We start from the raw sequence: 15,410 nt of genomic DNA, 5'->3' as shown, positions 1-15,410 counted from the left end.
AGTTACTGGTCCAATGTGTTTAACCGCTGGGCTACCTGCCACACAAGTAGGGCTCCTTTTATTCTCCAGTTACTGGTCCAATGTGCCTAACCGCTGGGCTACCTGCCACACAAGTAGGGCTCCTTTTATTCTCCAATTACTGGTCCAATGTGCCTAACCGCTGGGCTACCTGCCACACAAGTAGGACTCCTTTTATTCTCCAGTTACTGGTCCAATGTACCTAACCGCTGGGCTACCTGCCACACAAGTAGGGCTCCTTTTATTCTCCAGTTACTGGTCCAATGTGCCTAACCGCTGGGCTGCCTGCCACACCAAGTAGGGCTCCTTTTATTCTCCAGTTACTGGTCCAATGTGTTTAACCGCTGGGCTACCTGCCACACAAGTAGGGCTCCTTTTATTCTCCAGTTACTGGTCCAATGTGCTACCTACACAAGTAAGACTCCTTTTATTCTCAGTTACTGGGCTACCTGCCACACAAGTAGGGCTCCTTTTATTCTCCAGTTACTGGTCCAATGTGCCTAACCGCTGGGCTACCTGCCACACAAGTAGGGCTCCTTTTATTCTCCAGTTACTGGTCCAATGTGTTTAACCGCTGGGCTACCTGCCACACAAGTAGGGCTCCTTTTTATTCTCCAGTTACTGGTCCAATGTAACCTAACCGCTGGGCTACCTGCCACACAAGTAGGGCTCCTTTTATTCTCCAGTTACTGGTCCAATGTGCCTAACCGCTGGGCTACCTGCCACACAAGTAGGGCTCCTTTTATTCTCCAGTTACTGGTCCAATGTGTTTAACCGCTGGGCTACCTGCCACACAAGTAGGGCTCCTTTTTATTCTCCAGTTACTGGTCCAATGTGTTTAACCGCTGGGCTACCTGCCACACAAGTAGGGCTCCTTTTATTCTCCAGTTACTGGTCCAATGCTGGGCTACCTAACCCGCTGGGCTACCTGCCACACAAGTAGGGCTCCTTTTATTCTCCAGTTACTGGTCCAATGTGCCTAACCGCTGGGCTACCTGCCACACAAGTAGGGCTCCTTTTATTCTCCAGTTACTGGTCCAATGTGCCTAACCGCTGGGCTACCTGCCACACAAGTAGGGCTCCTTTTATTCTCCAGTTACTGGTCCAATGTGCCTAACCGCTGGGCTACCTGCCACACAAGTAGGGCTCCTTTTATTCTCCAGTTACTGGTCCAATGTTGCCTAACCGCTGGGCTACCTGCCACACAAGTAGGGCTCCTTTTATTCTCCAGTTACTGGTCCAATGTGCCTAACCGCTGGGCTACCTGCCACACAAGTAGGGCTCCTTTTATTCTCCAGTTACTGGTCCAATGTGCCTAACCGCTGGGCTACCTGCCACACAAGTAGGGCTCCTTTTTATTCTCTAGTTACTGGTCCAATGTGCCTAACCGCTGGGCTACCTGCCACACAAGTAGGGCTCCTTTTATTCTCCAGTTACTGGTCCAATGTGCCTAACCGCTGGGCTACCTGCCACACAAGTAGGGCTCCTTTTATTCTCCAGTTACTGGTCCAATGTGCCTAACCGCTGGGCTACCTGCCACACAAGTAGGGCTCCTTTTATTCTCCAGTTACTGGTCCAATGTGCCTAACCGCTGGGCTACCTGCCACACAAGTAGGGCTCCTTTTATTCTCCAGTTACTGGTCCAATGTGCCTAACCGCTGGGCTACCTGCCACACAAGTAGGGCTCCTTTTATTCTCCAGTTACTGGTCCAATGTGCCTAACCGCTGGGCTACCTGCCACACAAGTAGGGCTCCTTTTATTCTCCAGTTACTGGTCCAATGTGCCTAACCGCTGGGCTACCTGCCACACAAGTAGGGCTCCTTTTATTCTCCAGTTACTGGTCCAATGTGCCTAACCGCTGGGCTACCTGCCACACAAGTAGGGTCCAATGTTTATTCTCCAGTTACTGGTCCAATGTGCCTAACCGCTGGGCTACCTGCCACACAAGTAGGGCTCCTTTTATTCTCCAGTTACTGGTCCAATGTGCCTAACCGCTGGGCTACCTGCCACACAAGTAGGGCTCCTTTTATTCTCCAGTTACTGGTCCAATGTGCCTAACCGCTGGGCTACCTGCCACACAAGTAGGGCTCCTTTTATTCTCCAGTTACTGGTCCAATGTGCCTAACCGCTGGGCTACCTGCCACACAAGTAGGGCTCCTTTTATTCTCCAGTTACTGGTCCAATGTGCCTAACCGCTGGGCTACCTGCCACACAAGTAGGGCTCCTTTTATTCTCCAGTTACTGGTCCAATGTGCCTAACCGCTGGGCTACCTGCCACACAAGTAGGGCTCCTTTTATTCTCCAGTTACTGGTCCAATGTGCCTAACCGCTGGGCTACCTGCCACACAAGTAGGGCTCCTTTTATTCTCCAGTTACTGGTCCAATGTGCCTAACCGCTGGGCTACCTGCCACACAAGTAGGGCTCCTTTTATTCTCTAGTTACTGGTCCAATGTGCCTAACCGCTGGGCTACCTGCCACACAAGTAGGGCTCCTTTTATTCTCCAGTTACTGGTCCAATGTGCCTAACCGCTGGGCTACCTGCCACACAAGTAGGGCTCCTTTTATTCTCCAGTTACTGGTCCAATGTGCCTAACCGCTGGGCTACCTGCCACACAAGTAGGGCTCCTGGTCCAATTTTATTCTCCAGTTACTGGTCCAATGTGTTACTGGTAACCGCTGGGCTACCTGCCACACAAGTAGGGCTCCTTTTATTCTCCAGTTACTGGTCCAATGTGCCTAACCGCTGGGCTACCTGCCACACAAGTAGGGCTCCTTTTATTCTCCAGTTACTGGTCCAATGTGCCTAACCGCTGGGCTACCTGCCACACAAGTAGGGCTCCTTTTATTCTCCAGTTACTGGTCCAATGTGCCTAACCGCTGGGCTACCTGCCACACAAGTAGGGCTCCTTTTATTCTCCAGTTACTGGTCCAATGTGCCTAACCGCTGGGCTACCTGCCACACAAGTAGGGCTCCTTTTATTCTCCAGTTACTGGTCCAATGTGCCTAACCGCTGGGCTACCTGCCACACAAGTAGGGCTCCTTTTATTCTCCAGTTACTGGTCCAATGTGCCTAACCGCTGGGCTACCTGCCACACAAGTAGGGCTCCTTTTATTCTCCAGTTACTGGTCCAATGTGCCTAACCGCTGGGCTACCTGCCACACAAGTAGGGCTCCTTTTTTTATTCTCCAGTTACTGGTCCAATGTGCCTAACCGCTGGGCTACCTGCCACACAAGTAGGGCTCCTTTTATTCTCCAGTTACTGGTCCAATGTGCCTAACCGCTGGGCTACCTGCCACACAAGTAGGGCTCCTTTTATTCTCCAGTTACTGGTCCAATGTGCCTAACCGCTGGGCTACCTGCCACACAAGTAGGGCTCCTTTTATTCTCCAGTTACTGGTCCAATGTGCCTAACCGCTGGGCTACCTGCCACACAAGTAGGGCTCCTTTTATTCTCCAGTTACTGGTCCAATGTGCCTAACCGCTGGGCTACCTGCCACACAAGTAGGGCTCCTTTTATTCTCCAGTTACTGGTCCAATGTGCCTAACCGCTGGGCTACCTGCCACACAAGTAGGGCTCCTTTTATTCTCCAGTTACTGGTCCAATGTGTTTAACCGCTGGGCTACCTGCCACACAAGTAGGGCTCCTTTTATTCTCCAGTTACTGGTCCAATGTGCCTAACCGCTGGGCTACCTGCCACACAAGTAGGGCTCCTTTTATTCTCCAGTTACTGGTCCAATGTGCCTAACCGCTGGGCTACCTGCCACACAAGTAGGGCTCCTTTTATTCTCCAGTTACTGGTCCAATGTGCCTAACCGCTGGGCTACCTGCCACACAAGTAGGGCTCCTTTTATTCTCCAGTTACTGGTCCAATGTGCCTAACCGCTGGGCTACCTGCCACACAAGTAGGGCTCCTTTTATTCTCCAGTTACTGGTCCAATGTGCCTAACCGCTGGGCTACCTGCCACACAAGTAGGGCTCCTTTTATTCTCCAGTTACTGGTCCAATGTGTTTAACCGCTGGGCTACCTGCCACACAAGTAGGGCTCCTTTTATTCTCCAGTTACTGGTCCAATGTGCCTAACCGCTGGGCTACCTGCCACACAAGTAGGGCTCCTTTTATTCTCCAGTTACTGGTCCAACCGCTGGGCTACCTGCTTTTATTCTCCAGTTACTGGTCCAATGTGCCTAACCGCTGGGCTACCTGCCACACAAGTAGGGCTCCTTTTATTCTCCAGTTACTGGTCCAATGTGCCTAACCGCTGGGCTACCTGCCACACAAGTAGGGCTCCTTTTATTCTCCAGTTACTGGTCCAATGTGCCTAACCGCTGGGCTACCTGCCACACAAGTAGGGCTCCTTTTATTCTCCAGTTACTGGTCCAATGTGCCTAACCGCTGGGCTACCTGCCACACAAGTAGGGCTCCTTTTATTCTCCAGTTACTGGTCCAATGTGCCTAACCGCTGGGCTACCTGCCACACAAGTAGGGCTCCTTTTATTCTCCAGTTACTGGTCCAATGTGCCTAACCGCTGGGCTACCTGCCACACAAGTAGGGCTCCTTTTATTCTCCAGTTACTGGTCCAATGTGCCTAACCGCTGGGCTACCTGCCACACAAGTAGGGCTCCTTTTATTCTCCAGTTACTGGTCCAATGTGCCTAACCGCTGGGCTACCTGCCACACAAGTAGGGCTCCTTTTATTCTCCAGTTACTGGCTACCTGCCACACTGGTCCAATGTGCCTAACCGCTGGGCTACCTGCCACACAAGTAGGGCTCCTTTTATTCTCCAGTTACTGGTCCAATGTGCCTAACCGCTGGGCTACCTGCCACACAAGTAGGGCTCCTTTTATTCTCCAGTTACTGGTCCAATGTGTTTAGTTACTGGTCCAATGTGCCTAACCGCTGGGCTACCTGCCACACAAGTAGGGCTCCTTTTATTCTCCAGTTACTGGTCCAATGTGCCTAACCGCTGGGCTACCTGCCACACAAGTAGGGCTCCTTTTATTCTCCAGTTACTGGTCCAATGTGCCTAACCGCTGGGCTACCTGCCACACAAGTAGGGCTCCTTTTATTCTCCAGTTACTGGTCCAATGTGCCTAACCGCTGGGCTACCTGCCACACAAGTAGGGCTCCTTTTATTCTCCAGTTACTGGTCCAATGTGCCTAACCGCTGGGCTACCTGCCACACAAGTAGGGCTCCTTTTATTCTCCAGTTACTGGTCCAATGTGCCTAACCGCTGGGCTACCTGCCACACAAGTAGGGCTCCTTTTATTCTCCAGTTACTGGTCCAATGTGCCTAACCGCTGGGCTACCTGCCACACAAGTAGGGCTCCTTTTATTCTCCAGTTACTGGTCCAATGTGCCTAACCGCTGGGCTACCTGCCACACACCTTTTTATTTCCAGTTACTGGTCCAATGTGTAAGGGCTACCTGCCACACAAGTTTTATTCTCCAGTTACTGGTCCAATGTGCCTAACCGCTGGGCTACCTGCCACCAAGTAGGGCCATTCTCCAGTTACTGGTCCAATGTGCCTAACCGCTGGGCTACCTTTTATTCTCCAGTTACTGGTCCAATGTGCCTAACCGCTGGGCTACCTGCCACACAAGTAGGGCTCCTTTTATTCTCCAGTTACTGGTCCAATGTGCCTAACCGCTGGGCTACCTGCCACACAAGTAGGGCTCCTTTTATTCTCCAGTTACTGGTCCAATGTGCCTAACCGCTGGGCTACCTGCCACACAAGTAGGGCTCCTTTTATTCTCCAGTTACTGGTCCAATGTGCCTAACCGCTGGGCTACCTGCCACACAAGTAGGGCTCCTTTTATTCTCCAGTTACTGGTCCAATGTGCCTAACCGCTGGGCTACCTGCCACACAAGTAGGGCTCCTTTTATTCTCCAGTTACTGGTCCAATGTGCCTAACCGCTGGGCTACCTGCCACACAAGTAGGGCTCCTTTTATTCTCCAGTTACTGGTCCAATGTGCCTAACCGCTGGGCTACCTGCCACACAAGTAGGGCCTTTTATTCTCCAGTTACTGGTCCAATGTGCCTAGGGCTACCTGCCACACCTTTTATTCTCCAGTTACTGGTCCAATGTGCCTAACCGCTGGGCTACCTGCCACACAAGTAGGGCTCCTTTTATTCTCCAGTTACTGGTCCAATGTGTTTAACCGCTGGGCTACCTGCCACACAAGTAGGGCTCCTTTTATTCTCCAGTTACTGGTCCAATGTGCCTAACCGCTGGGCTACCTGCCACACAAGTAGGGCTCCTTTTATTCTCCAGTTACTGGTCCAATGTGCCTAACCGCTGGGCTACCTGCCACACAAGTAGGGCTCCTTTTATTCTCCAGTTACTGGTCCAATGTGCCTAACCGCTGGGCTACCTGCCACACAAGTAGGGCTCCTTTTATTCTCCAGTTACTGGTCCAATGTGCCTAACCGCTGGGCTACCTGCCACACAAGTAGGGCTCCTTTTATTCTCCAGTTACTGGTCCAATGTGCCTAACCGCTGGGCTACCTGCCACACAAGTAGGGCTCCTTTTATTCTCCAGTTACTGGTCCAATGTGTTTAACCGCTGGGCTACCTGCCACACAAGTAGGGCTCCTTTTATTCTCCAGTTACTGGTCCAATGTGCCTAACCGCTGGGCTACCTGCCACACAAGTAGGGCTCCTTTTATTCTCCAGTTAGTCCAATGTGCCAAACTGGTGCCACACAACCTTCCAGTTACTGGTCCAATGTGCCTAACCGCTGGGCTACCTGCCACACAAGTAGGGCTCCTTTTATTCTCCAGTTACTGGTCCAATGTGCCTAACCGCTGGGCTACCTGCCACACAAGTAGGGCTCCTTTTATTCTCCAGTTACTGGTCCAATGTGCCTAACCGCTGGGCTACCTGCCACACAAGTAGGGCTCCTTTTATTCTCCAGTTACTGGTCCAATGTGCCAACCGCTGGGCTACCTGCCACACTAATTCTCCAGTTACTGGTCCTAACCGCTGGGCTACCTGCCACACAAGTAGGGCTCCTTTTATTCTCCAGTTACTGGTCCAATGTGCCTAACCGCTGGGCTACCTGCCACACAAGTAGGGCTCCTTTTATTCTCCAGTTACTGGTCCAATGTGCCTAACCGCTGGGCTACCTGCCACACAAGTAGGGCTCCTTTTATTCTCCAGTTACTGGTCCAATGTGTTTAACCGCTGGGCTACCTGCCACACAAGTAGGGCTCCTTTTATTCTCCAGTTACTGGTCCAATGTGCCTAACCGCTGGGCTACCTGCTCACACAAGTAGGGCTCCTTTTATTCTCCAGTTACTGGTCCAATGTGCCTAACCGCTGGGCTACCTGCCACACAAGTAGGGCTCCTTTTATTCTCCAGTTACTGGTCCAATGTGCCTAACCGCTGGGCTACCTGCCACACAAGTAGGGCTCCTTTTATTCTCCAGTTACTGGTCCAATGTGCCTAACCGCTGGGCTACCTGCCACACAAGTAGGGCTCCTTTTATTCTCCAGTTACTGGTCCAATGTGCCTAACCGCTGGGCTACCTGCCACACAAGTAGGGCTCCTTTTATTCTCCAGTTACTGGTCCAATGTGCCTAACCGCTGGGCTACCTGCCACACAAGTAGGGCTCCTTTTATTCTCCAGTTACTGGTCCAATGTGCCTAACCGCTGGGCTACCTGCCACACAAGTAGGGCTCCTTTTATTCTCCAGTTACTGGTCCAATGTGCCTAACCGCTGGGCTACCTGCCACACAACCTTCCAGTTACTGGTCCAATGTGCCTAACCGCTGGGCTACCTGCCACACAAGTAGGGCTCCTTTTATTCTCCAGTTACTGGTCCAATGTGCCTAACCGCTGGGCTACCTGCCACACAAGTAGGGCTCCTTTTATTCTCCAGTTACTGGTCCAATGTGCCTAACCGCTGGGCTACCTGCCACACAAGTAGGGCTCCTTTTATTCTCCAGTTACTGGTCCAATGTGCCTAACCGCTGGGCTACCTGCCACACAAGTAGGGCTCCTTTTATTCTCCAGTTACTGGTCCAATGTGCCTAACCGCTGGGCTACCTGCCACACAAGTAGGGCTCCTTTTATTCTCCAGTTACTGGTCCAATGTGCCTAACCGCTGGGCTACCTGCCACACAAGTAGGGCTCCTTTTATTCTCCAGTTACTGGTCCAATGTGCCTAACCGCTGGGCTACCTGCCACACAAGTAGGGCTCCTTTTATTCTCCAGTTACTGGTCCAATGTGTTTAACCGCTGGGCTACCTGCCACACAAGTAGGGCTCCTTTTATTCTCCAGTTACTGGTCCAATGTGCCTAACCGCTGGGCTACCTGCACACACAAGTAGGGCTCCTTTTATTCTCCAGTTACTGGTCCAATGTGCCTAACCGCTGGGCTACCTGCCACACAAGTAGGGCTCCTTTTATTCTCCAGTTACTGGTCCAATGTGCCTAACCGCTGGGCTACCTGCCACACAAGTAGGGCTCCTTTTATTCTCCAGTTACTGGTCCAATGTGCCTAACCGCTGGGCTACCTGCCACACAAGTTAGGTCCAATGTCCTTTTATTCTTTTATTCTCCAGTTACTGGTCCAATGTGCCTAACCGCTGGGCTACCTGCCACACAAGTAGGGCTCCTTTTATTCTCCAGTTACTGGTCCAATGTGCCTAACCGCTGGGCTACCTGCCACACAAGTAGGGCTCCTTTTATTCTCCAGTTACTGGTCCAATGTGCCTAACCGCTGGGCTACCTGCCACACAAGTAGGGCTCCTTTTATTCTCCAGTTACTGGTCCAATGTGCCTAACCGCTGGGCTACCTGCCACACAAGTAGGGCTCCTTTTATTCTCCAGTTACTGGTCCAATGTGCCTAACCGCTGGGCTACCTGCCACACAAGTAGGGCTCCTTTTATTCTCCAGTTACTGGTCCAATGTGCCTAACCGCTGGGCTACCTGCCACACAAGTAGGGCTCCTTTTATTCTCCAGTTACTGGTCCAATGTGCCTAACCGCTGGGCTACCTGCCACACAAGTAGGGCTCCTTTTATTCTCCAGTTACTGGTCCAATGTGCCTAACCGCTGGGCTACCTGCCACACAAGTAGGGCTCCTTTTATTCTCCAGTTACTGGTCCAATGTGCCTAACCGCTGGGCTACCTGCCACACAAGTAGGGCTCCTTTTATTCTCCAGTTACTGGTCCAATGTGCCTAACCGCTGGGCTACCTGCCACACAAGTAGGGCTCCTTTTATTCTCCAGTTACTGGTCCAATGTGCCTAACCGCTGGGCTACCTGCCACACAAGTAGGGCTCCTTTTATTCTCCAGTTACTGGTCCAATGTGCCTAACCGCTGGGCTACCTGCCACACAAGTAGGGCTCCTTTTATTCTCCAGTTACTGGTCCAATGTGCCTAACCGCTGGGCTACCTGCCACACAAGTAGGGCTCCTTTTATTCTCCAGTTACTGGTCCAATGTGCCTAACCGCTGGGCTACCTGCCACACAAGTAGGGCTCCTTTTATTCTCCAGTTACTGGTCCAATGTGCCTAACCGCTGGGCTACCTGCCACACAAGTAGGGCTCCTTTTATTCTCCAGTTACTGGTCCAATGTGCCTAACCGCTGGGCTACCTGCCACACAACCTTCCAGTTACTGGTCCAATGTGCCTAACCGCTGGGCTACCTGCCACACAACCTTCCAGTTACTGGTCCAATGTGCCTAACCGCTGGGCTACCTGCCACACAAGTAGGGCTCCTTTTATTCTCCAGTTACTGGTCCAATGTGCCTAACCGCTGGGCTACCTGCCACACAACCTTCCAGTTACTGGTCCAATGTGCCTAACCGCTGGGCTACCTGCCACACAAAGGACTTACCTTTTATTCTCCAGTTACTGGTCCAATGTATAATCCTTGGGCTTAGTTTTGAGGTTATTTTCCAGTTACTGGTCCAATGTGCCTAACCGCTGGGCTACCTGCCACACAAAGTGTTGGGGCTCCTTTTATTCTCCAGTTACTGGTCCAATGTGCCTAACCGCTGGGCTACCTGCCACATTAAAGTAGGGCTGATGTTTTATTCTCCAGTTACTGGTCCAATGTGCCTAACCGCTGGGCTACCTGCCACACAAGTAGGGCTCCTTTATTCTCAGTTACTGGTCCAATGTGCCTAACCGCTGGGCTTAAAGATAACCTGAATCAACACAAGTGGGCAATCCTTTTAGTTCTCCAGTTACTGGTTCAATGTTTTTAACCGCTCAAAACCTGAACAAGTAGGGCTTCAAAATTTTATTCTCCAGTTACTGGTCCAATGTGCCTAACCTTTTGCTGGATTACAGCTGCCACACAAGTATGGGCTCAGTTTTATTCATCCAGTTACTGGTCCAATTCCTCCTTGCAAAACAGCTGAGGCTACCTGGATGGACACATTTGTGAAGGGCTCCTTTTATTCTCCAGTTACTGGTCCAATGTGCCATTCTAACACGCTGGGTTTATTTTTGAACCATTCACATTGTAGGGCTTTATGTTTTTATTCTCCAGTTACTGGTCCAGTCTCATGTGTTTTAACCGCATGGGCTACCTGCCACACAATAGGGTCCTTTTATTCTCCATTATCTTCCAATGTGCCTAACCGCTGGGCTACCTGCCACACAAGTAGGGCTCCTTTTATTCTCCAGTACAGGACCTTTTTCACATTTAGATTTTCTTATTTTAAAGCTAGAATCCTTAATTGAAACAATAACAAAACGGACACCCAGCCTTTGTTTTGGTAAAAAGTTGAGGGATGGGCCTGGAGAAATGTAACCAGTCTCAAATTCACAGACGAAAGGACTTACCATCCATGATACTGTATCAAAATTCTATAATCATATAATCATGTTTTGAGGTTATTTTGTGTTTGTTAATGCCACTTTCCATAAAGGCCAGATTTGTGCAAAACAACTGATTGTTGTGAAACAGAGTCTCCCATATCAGCTTAGATCTCTGCAGTTCATCAACAGTGAACATAAGCTCTTGAGGCATCTCTGATCAGTCTTATCCTTGTTTGAGCTGAAATCAATGGGTATATATCATTAATTTATAAACTCCTTCCAAATATTATGTAGCAACTTGGGATTTTAAAGCTTGGGAAATATTTTGTACAAAGTGCTTTAAACTTCTTCGAAAGTATCTCGGACCTGCCCCTTGATGATGCTTTGCGCTTTTAACGGACCTCTGAGACATTTCAGGCATTTTCAAACTTGATTAAAGATGGATTGTAAATCATTAGTCATTTTCATTGGATCAAGAATCTCACTGAACAAGTGGGACACAATCATGAAGTAAAGGGGCTGACATTTATTGGATATTTCAGTTTTTGATTTTTAACAAAGTTTGAAATATCCAAAAATGTCGTTCCACTTCATGATTGTTCCCACTTGTTGTTGATTCATCAGCAAAAAAACAGTTTTATAATGTTTGAAGCTGAAAAAGGTCGCAAAGTTCAAGGGGGCCGAATACTTTCGCAAGGCACTGTAGTTCTGTCCTGAAGCTGTTCTTGTCTATTAATGTTCTGTATTACATTCTGTTTTATGTTGTGTTTGTGGACCCCAGGAAGAGTAGTTGCTGCTAATCCACCAGCTAATGGGATCCTAATAAAACACCAAATAACAATCTCTGAGGACTGCTTCTGTTCTCTGAATGGTATACAGCTATGAAAAGCTCAATCTCTTAGCCTGAAAACGCTCTAATGTAATAGCCTATCAACTTGAAGCACCCTTTGCATGAGATTGCATGAGTCACTAGAGAAATAAAACTGCTGGGTTAGTAGCAACTTTGCTCAGAAAGTGGGCCTTGAGTAGAGTGCTAGTGTGGCCATGGAAAGACACCAGGAAGTACAGTAATTATCAATGGTTGGTTAGGATTGGTCAATCTGGCTCTTTTTGAATATGAGCTCCTTGATTCCTTGTGTCTTAACCTCCTGTCCTTTCTCTACCTCCTCAAAGTGCCAACAGGCATGCCTTCTCTTGGGCTTTGATGATAGGTGATTCGTTGAATCATGTGTTAGTGATTCGCTGGAATAAAATCCTGCACATCATATGGTTCTCCATGACTGAAGATCACTGGATTGTATAAAATCAGGTGAGAATGATTTGCAAGTATGAGCCATCAGATTGGATATAGTCAACAGGATCAGAAGATCCAATAGCCCTGTGGAATTCTGTCTGTCCATCAGCCTACATCATGTAATCTCTCCATCTTTCTCTCTCGCTTCCCATCTACTTCACCTCCTTCATGTGCTTGTCACATTCTCTTTCCTTTCCTCACCTTGTCCATACTCAGTCTTGGTCCAGTGCCTCCATTCGCCTGCCTGTGTGCTGTGCTCATTGTGCTGCTCTCTCTCTCTTTCTCTGCCAAATCTTCCTCATCCCTCTGTCCTATCCCACGCTCTCCTAATCCATCTACAGTAGTCTACACACACCGATCTCTGGATGTAACAAATCAACTGTCTAGGCTCCTGTACCATCCATAGGCCTAGTGCCTATATACTGTGTTCATTTCACTATAGGCCTGCTCTACACACATGCTCTCCTCCTCTCTTGGCTCACTCCTCATATAAAATGTTGTCTCTCACTTTGATGCTTTAACGTGTCTCTTTCTGACATTATATTCTCACTGTGGCAGAAGGTGAATTCACCAATTTGTAAGTCGCTCTGGATAAGAGCGTCTGCTAAATGACTTAAATGTAAATGTGGTAGATGATGTGTGTATGGTGTGCAGAGTCAGACTGTGTTTAGTTCACTATTGCAACTGAGCAATAGAGCCCAGCTGCACTCCAAGACACACACACAAACACACACATACAGGCATGCACATTAACATGCACATTGATGTGCACGCGTGGCGCACATGTACGTGCACTCAGCGAAACGCACGCGCGCAAACGCACCCAACACGGAAAACCCGGGTTTTCCCGCCCGAGTGTCTATCAGCACGCGTCCCCTTTTTCTTCCACACCAGAAACCCGCCACAATCTCCCAGCTGAAGAAAAAGGCAATGGTCGCATGTGACTTTGTGCACAAGTGCACACACTGCCAGGGTTGTTGTGACCCCAATAAACATGACAATCTGTGTGGAAACGGTGTATCAAGGCTCGCTGAACCTCCATCACCTCGTCTGATGCCGCCCACTCATAAAAGCCGCTGTTCATGAACACGTTAAATATTCCATAATCCAATGATGCAATAACAGCATTATATGCTGCCTTGATGAAGGCAATAGGTTACAATATGCTGATACGCAACTAAGCATTCCGAAACTCCATTTTGTTTCATTTGGCTGTCAGTGAGACAGAAGAAGAATCTGGGGACGCTTATAAATATAGGATAGGGAAGGAAGTGAGTCCTTAAACACACAATTTGTGCAGATGCACATAATTTCTTTAAGCATAATTTGGCGTGAGGGGGCAAATAAAGTAAATAAAGTGACATATGACCATATTACTTTCCAAACTCACAAAAATAAGAACACAGCCATAGGTGCAGGATGGATGACATTATGAGCTCCCATATTAAAGCCATATGCAACCGTATCGAGTCTCTTCTACCTCGCAAGTTGCATCCTAACAACCAAACGAATCAATTGCCTGGCGATGTGAGTCAGATTTGGCTGTCTAAAAATACATCTAGATATTGACAATGTAGGCCAAGTTATAGAGCGTTCACATCAGCCAATGTCATGGCTATTAACACTCCGATAAGACCAAGGTAGGGGACCTCAACATAACGTGTTCAGGGTCGCCTATGGCAAGTCCCAAAACCTATTATATTCACATCGTTACTTCCACGTCTCCACGCATTAACTTGTAACACCTACCAATTTAATTAACATCTAATAGCCTACATGCATCCCTTTGATCCCTAAATGAAGAAAAACACACAATGTAAACAATGATCATTTTACCTTTGAGTCTTCCTTTAGCTGTCATCGTCAAACTGCCAGAAAATGTTCATTGGAAAGAGACGCTAATCTCTCTCTCTCTCTCTCTCTCTCTCTCTCTCTCTCTCTCGGGTATTCTGACTGAACAGTACATGTACCCACCACCAGGCGCGGCTCATGCAGCATCACCATATCACTCAGTGCGCGCCGAGAGACATCCCCATAATACAAAATAAGGGGGTATTTCCATACAGTGCACAGGTCACATCATCCTCTCGGGATTCAGAGCCTAAAACATATTTTAGTTTCTGTCAATCATCAATCACTGGCATCAATAACTCGACAATGTTGCATTTTCATCAGTGACTCACCATCCAATAGCCTAAAGTGTTGTTGTTGTTTTATTGGGGGAAAATAACATGGGGACGCACACACATGCAATCACATATCGACATTAGTGCAGCCAATGCAAAGCCAATGCCCCAAAACAATAAAGCATAGGCCTAAGCATCATTATATAATTGTGCGTACTTTTAACCGGCCGATCGTCGGAGTTCATGTTCCCACCGCTGTCGGACATCCTCAGGGGCTTCGGTCAAGGGCCAACCAAATGTTTCTGTTCCTCGGGCAGACGTCGAGAATTTTCGCGGTGCGGGGTGCGTTTGCTGCAGTAGCATCCCTCGGTGTCTCCGTAATCTTTCAAACAGGGCTGCCGGGGAGGTCTGCGGCGGTTCTCTGAGGGAATAAAGAGCGGATACCTGTCTTCTGGGGCATTCCGGGGCTGGATGAAGGTGTTGAGAGGTGTGAAGAGGCCTGGCGGGGACTAGGCGGTCTCTTCGCAGGACTCCCTCAGTACTCTCCGTGGTGTGGCGACACCCCGGAATGGCGAAAGGAGGAACTCCCACGCACACATTCATACAGGGACTGCCTCATACCGCCATCCGGTGGGGGTTCTAATGCGGGTCTTCCCCCTTTCCGCATATCAACCAGCCCCTGATATGCTGTTATTACTGGTGTGCGTGTGTGTTCATAACAATAATAATGGGCCAGATCACGTATAATAAAATAAATAAACCATTATTATATCTGCCTCAAAGCTTAGATAAGAGCATTCATTATTGTGCAAGCATTACCCATCTATTTGTAAAGGGTATCAGGTTTAGGGAACGCAACATATAGGCCTAACAATACATATTGTCCTCTGCAGTGGCCGTTTGTGTGAGAATACACACTAGTACAGGTCATTGCAAACAGACTTTTGTATATAACAACATTTTGTTTATTTTTTACAAGAAAAAGTTATGTTCCATCATAAATAGCAGTAGCAGTAGTGGGGTGTAGAGACATCAACTGAAGCACAATAAATGACCTTGTACACCTGCTTGGATTCAGCCATTAGCCGTGGTATATTGGCCATATACCACAAACCCCCCAGGTGCCTTATTACTATTCTAAACTGGTTACCAAGGTAATTAGAACAGTACAGATCATTTGT

The 15,410-nt window shown here is 48.7% G+C and overlaps 1 protein-coding gene across 3 annotated transcripts in view; it reads right to left on the bottom strand.

Moving 5' to 3' along the window:
- The window catches only part of LOC135545602 (protein phosphatase 3 catalytic subunit alpha-like), a 69,474-nt gene extending 54,636 nt beyond the window's left edge, over window positions 1-14,838 (bottom strand). For 2 of the 3 annotated variants that reach the window (XM_064973332.1, XM_064973334.1), the window contains exon 1: window positions 14,447-14,838. In XM_064973332.1, the coding sequence (XP_064829404.1) occupies window positions 14,447-14,495 (49 nt within the window). In that variant the 5' untranslated portion in view covers window positions 14,496-14,838. Of the gene's footprint in view, window positions 1-13,939; window positions 14,032-14,446 lie in introns of those variants that run through there. The other variant, XM_064973333.1, reaches the window with a different exon arrangement.
- Between the last annotated feature and the right edge of the window lie 572 nt (window positions 14,839-15,410).

This window comes from Oncorhynchus masou, chromosome 9 (assembly GCF_036934945.1).
Source record: "Oncorhynchus masou masou isolate Uvic2021 chromosome 9, UVic_Omas_1.1, whole genome shotgun sequence".
NCBI classification, from domain to species: domain Eukaryota; kingdom Metazoa; phylum Chordata; class Actinopteri; order Salmoniformes; family Salmonidae; genus Oncorhynchus; species Oncorhynchus masou.
Note: the sequence above shows the minus strand (reverse complement) of the source record. Positions and strands in the feature narration are given on the sequence as shown.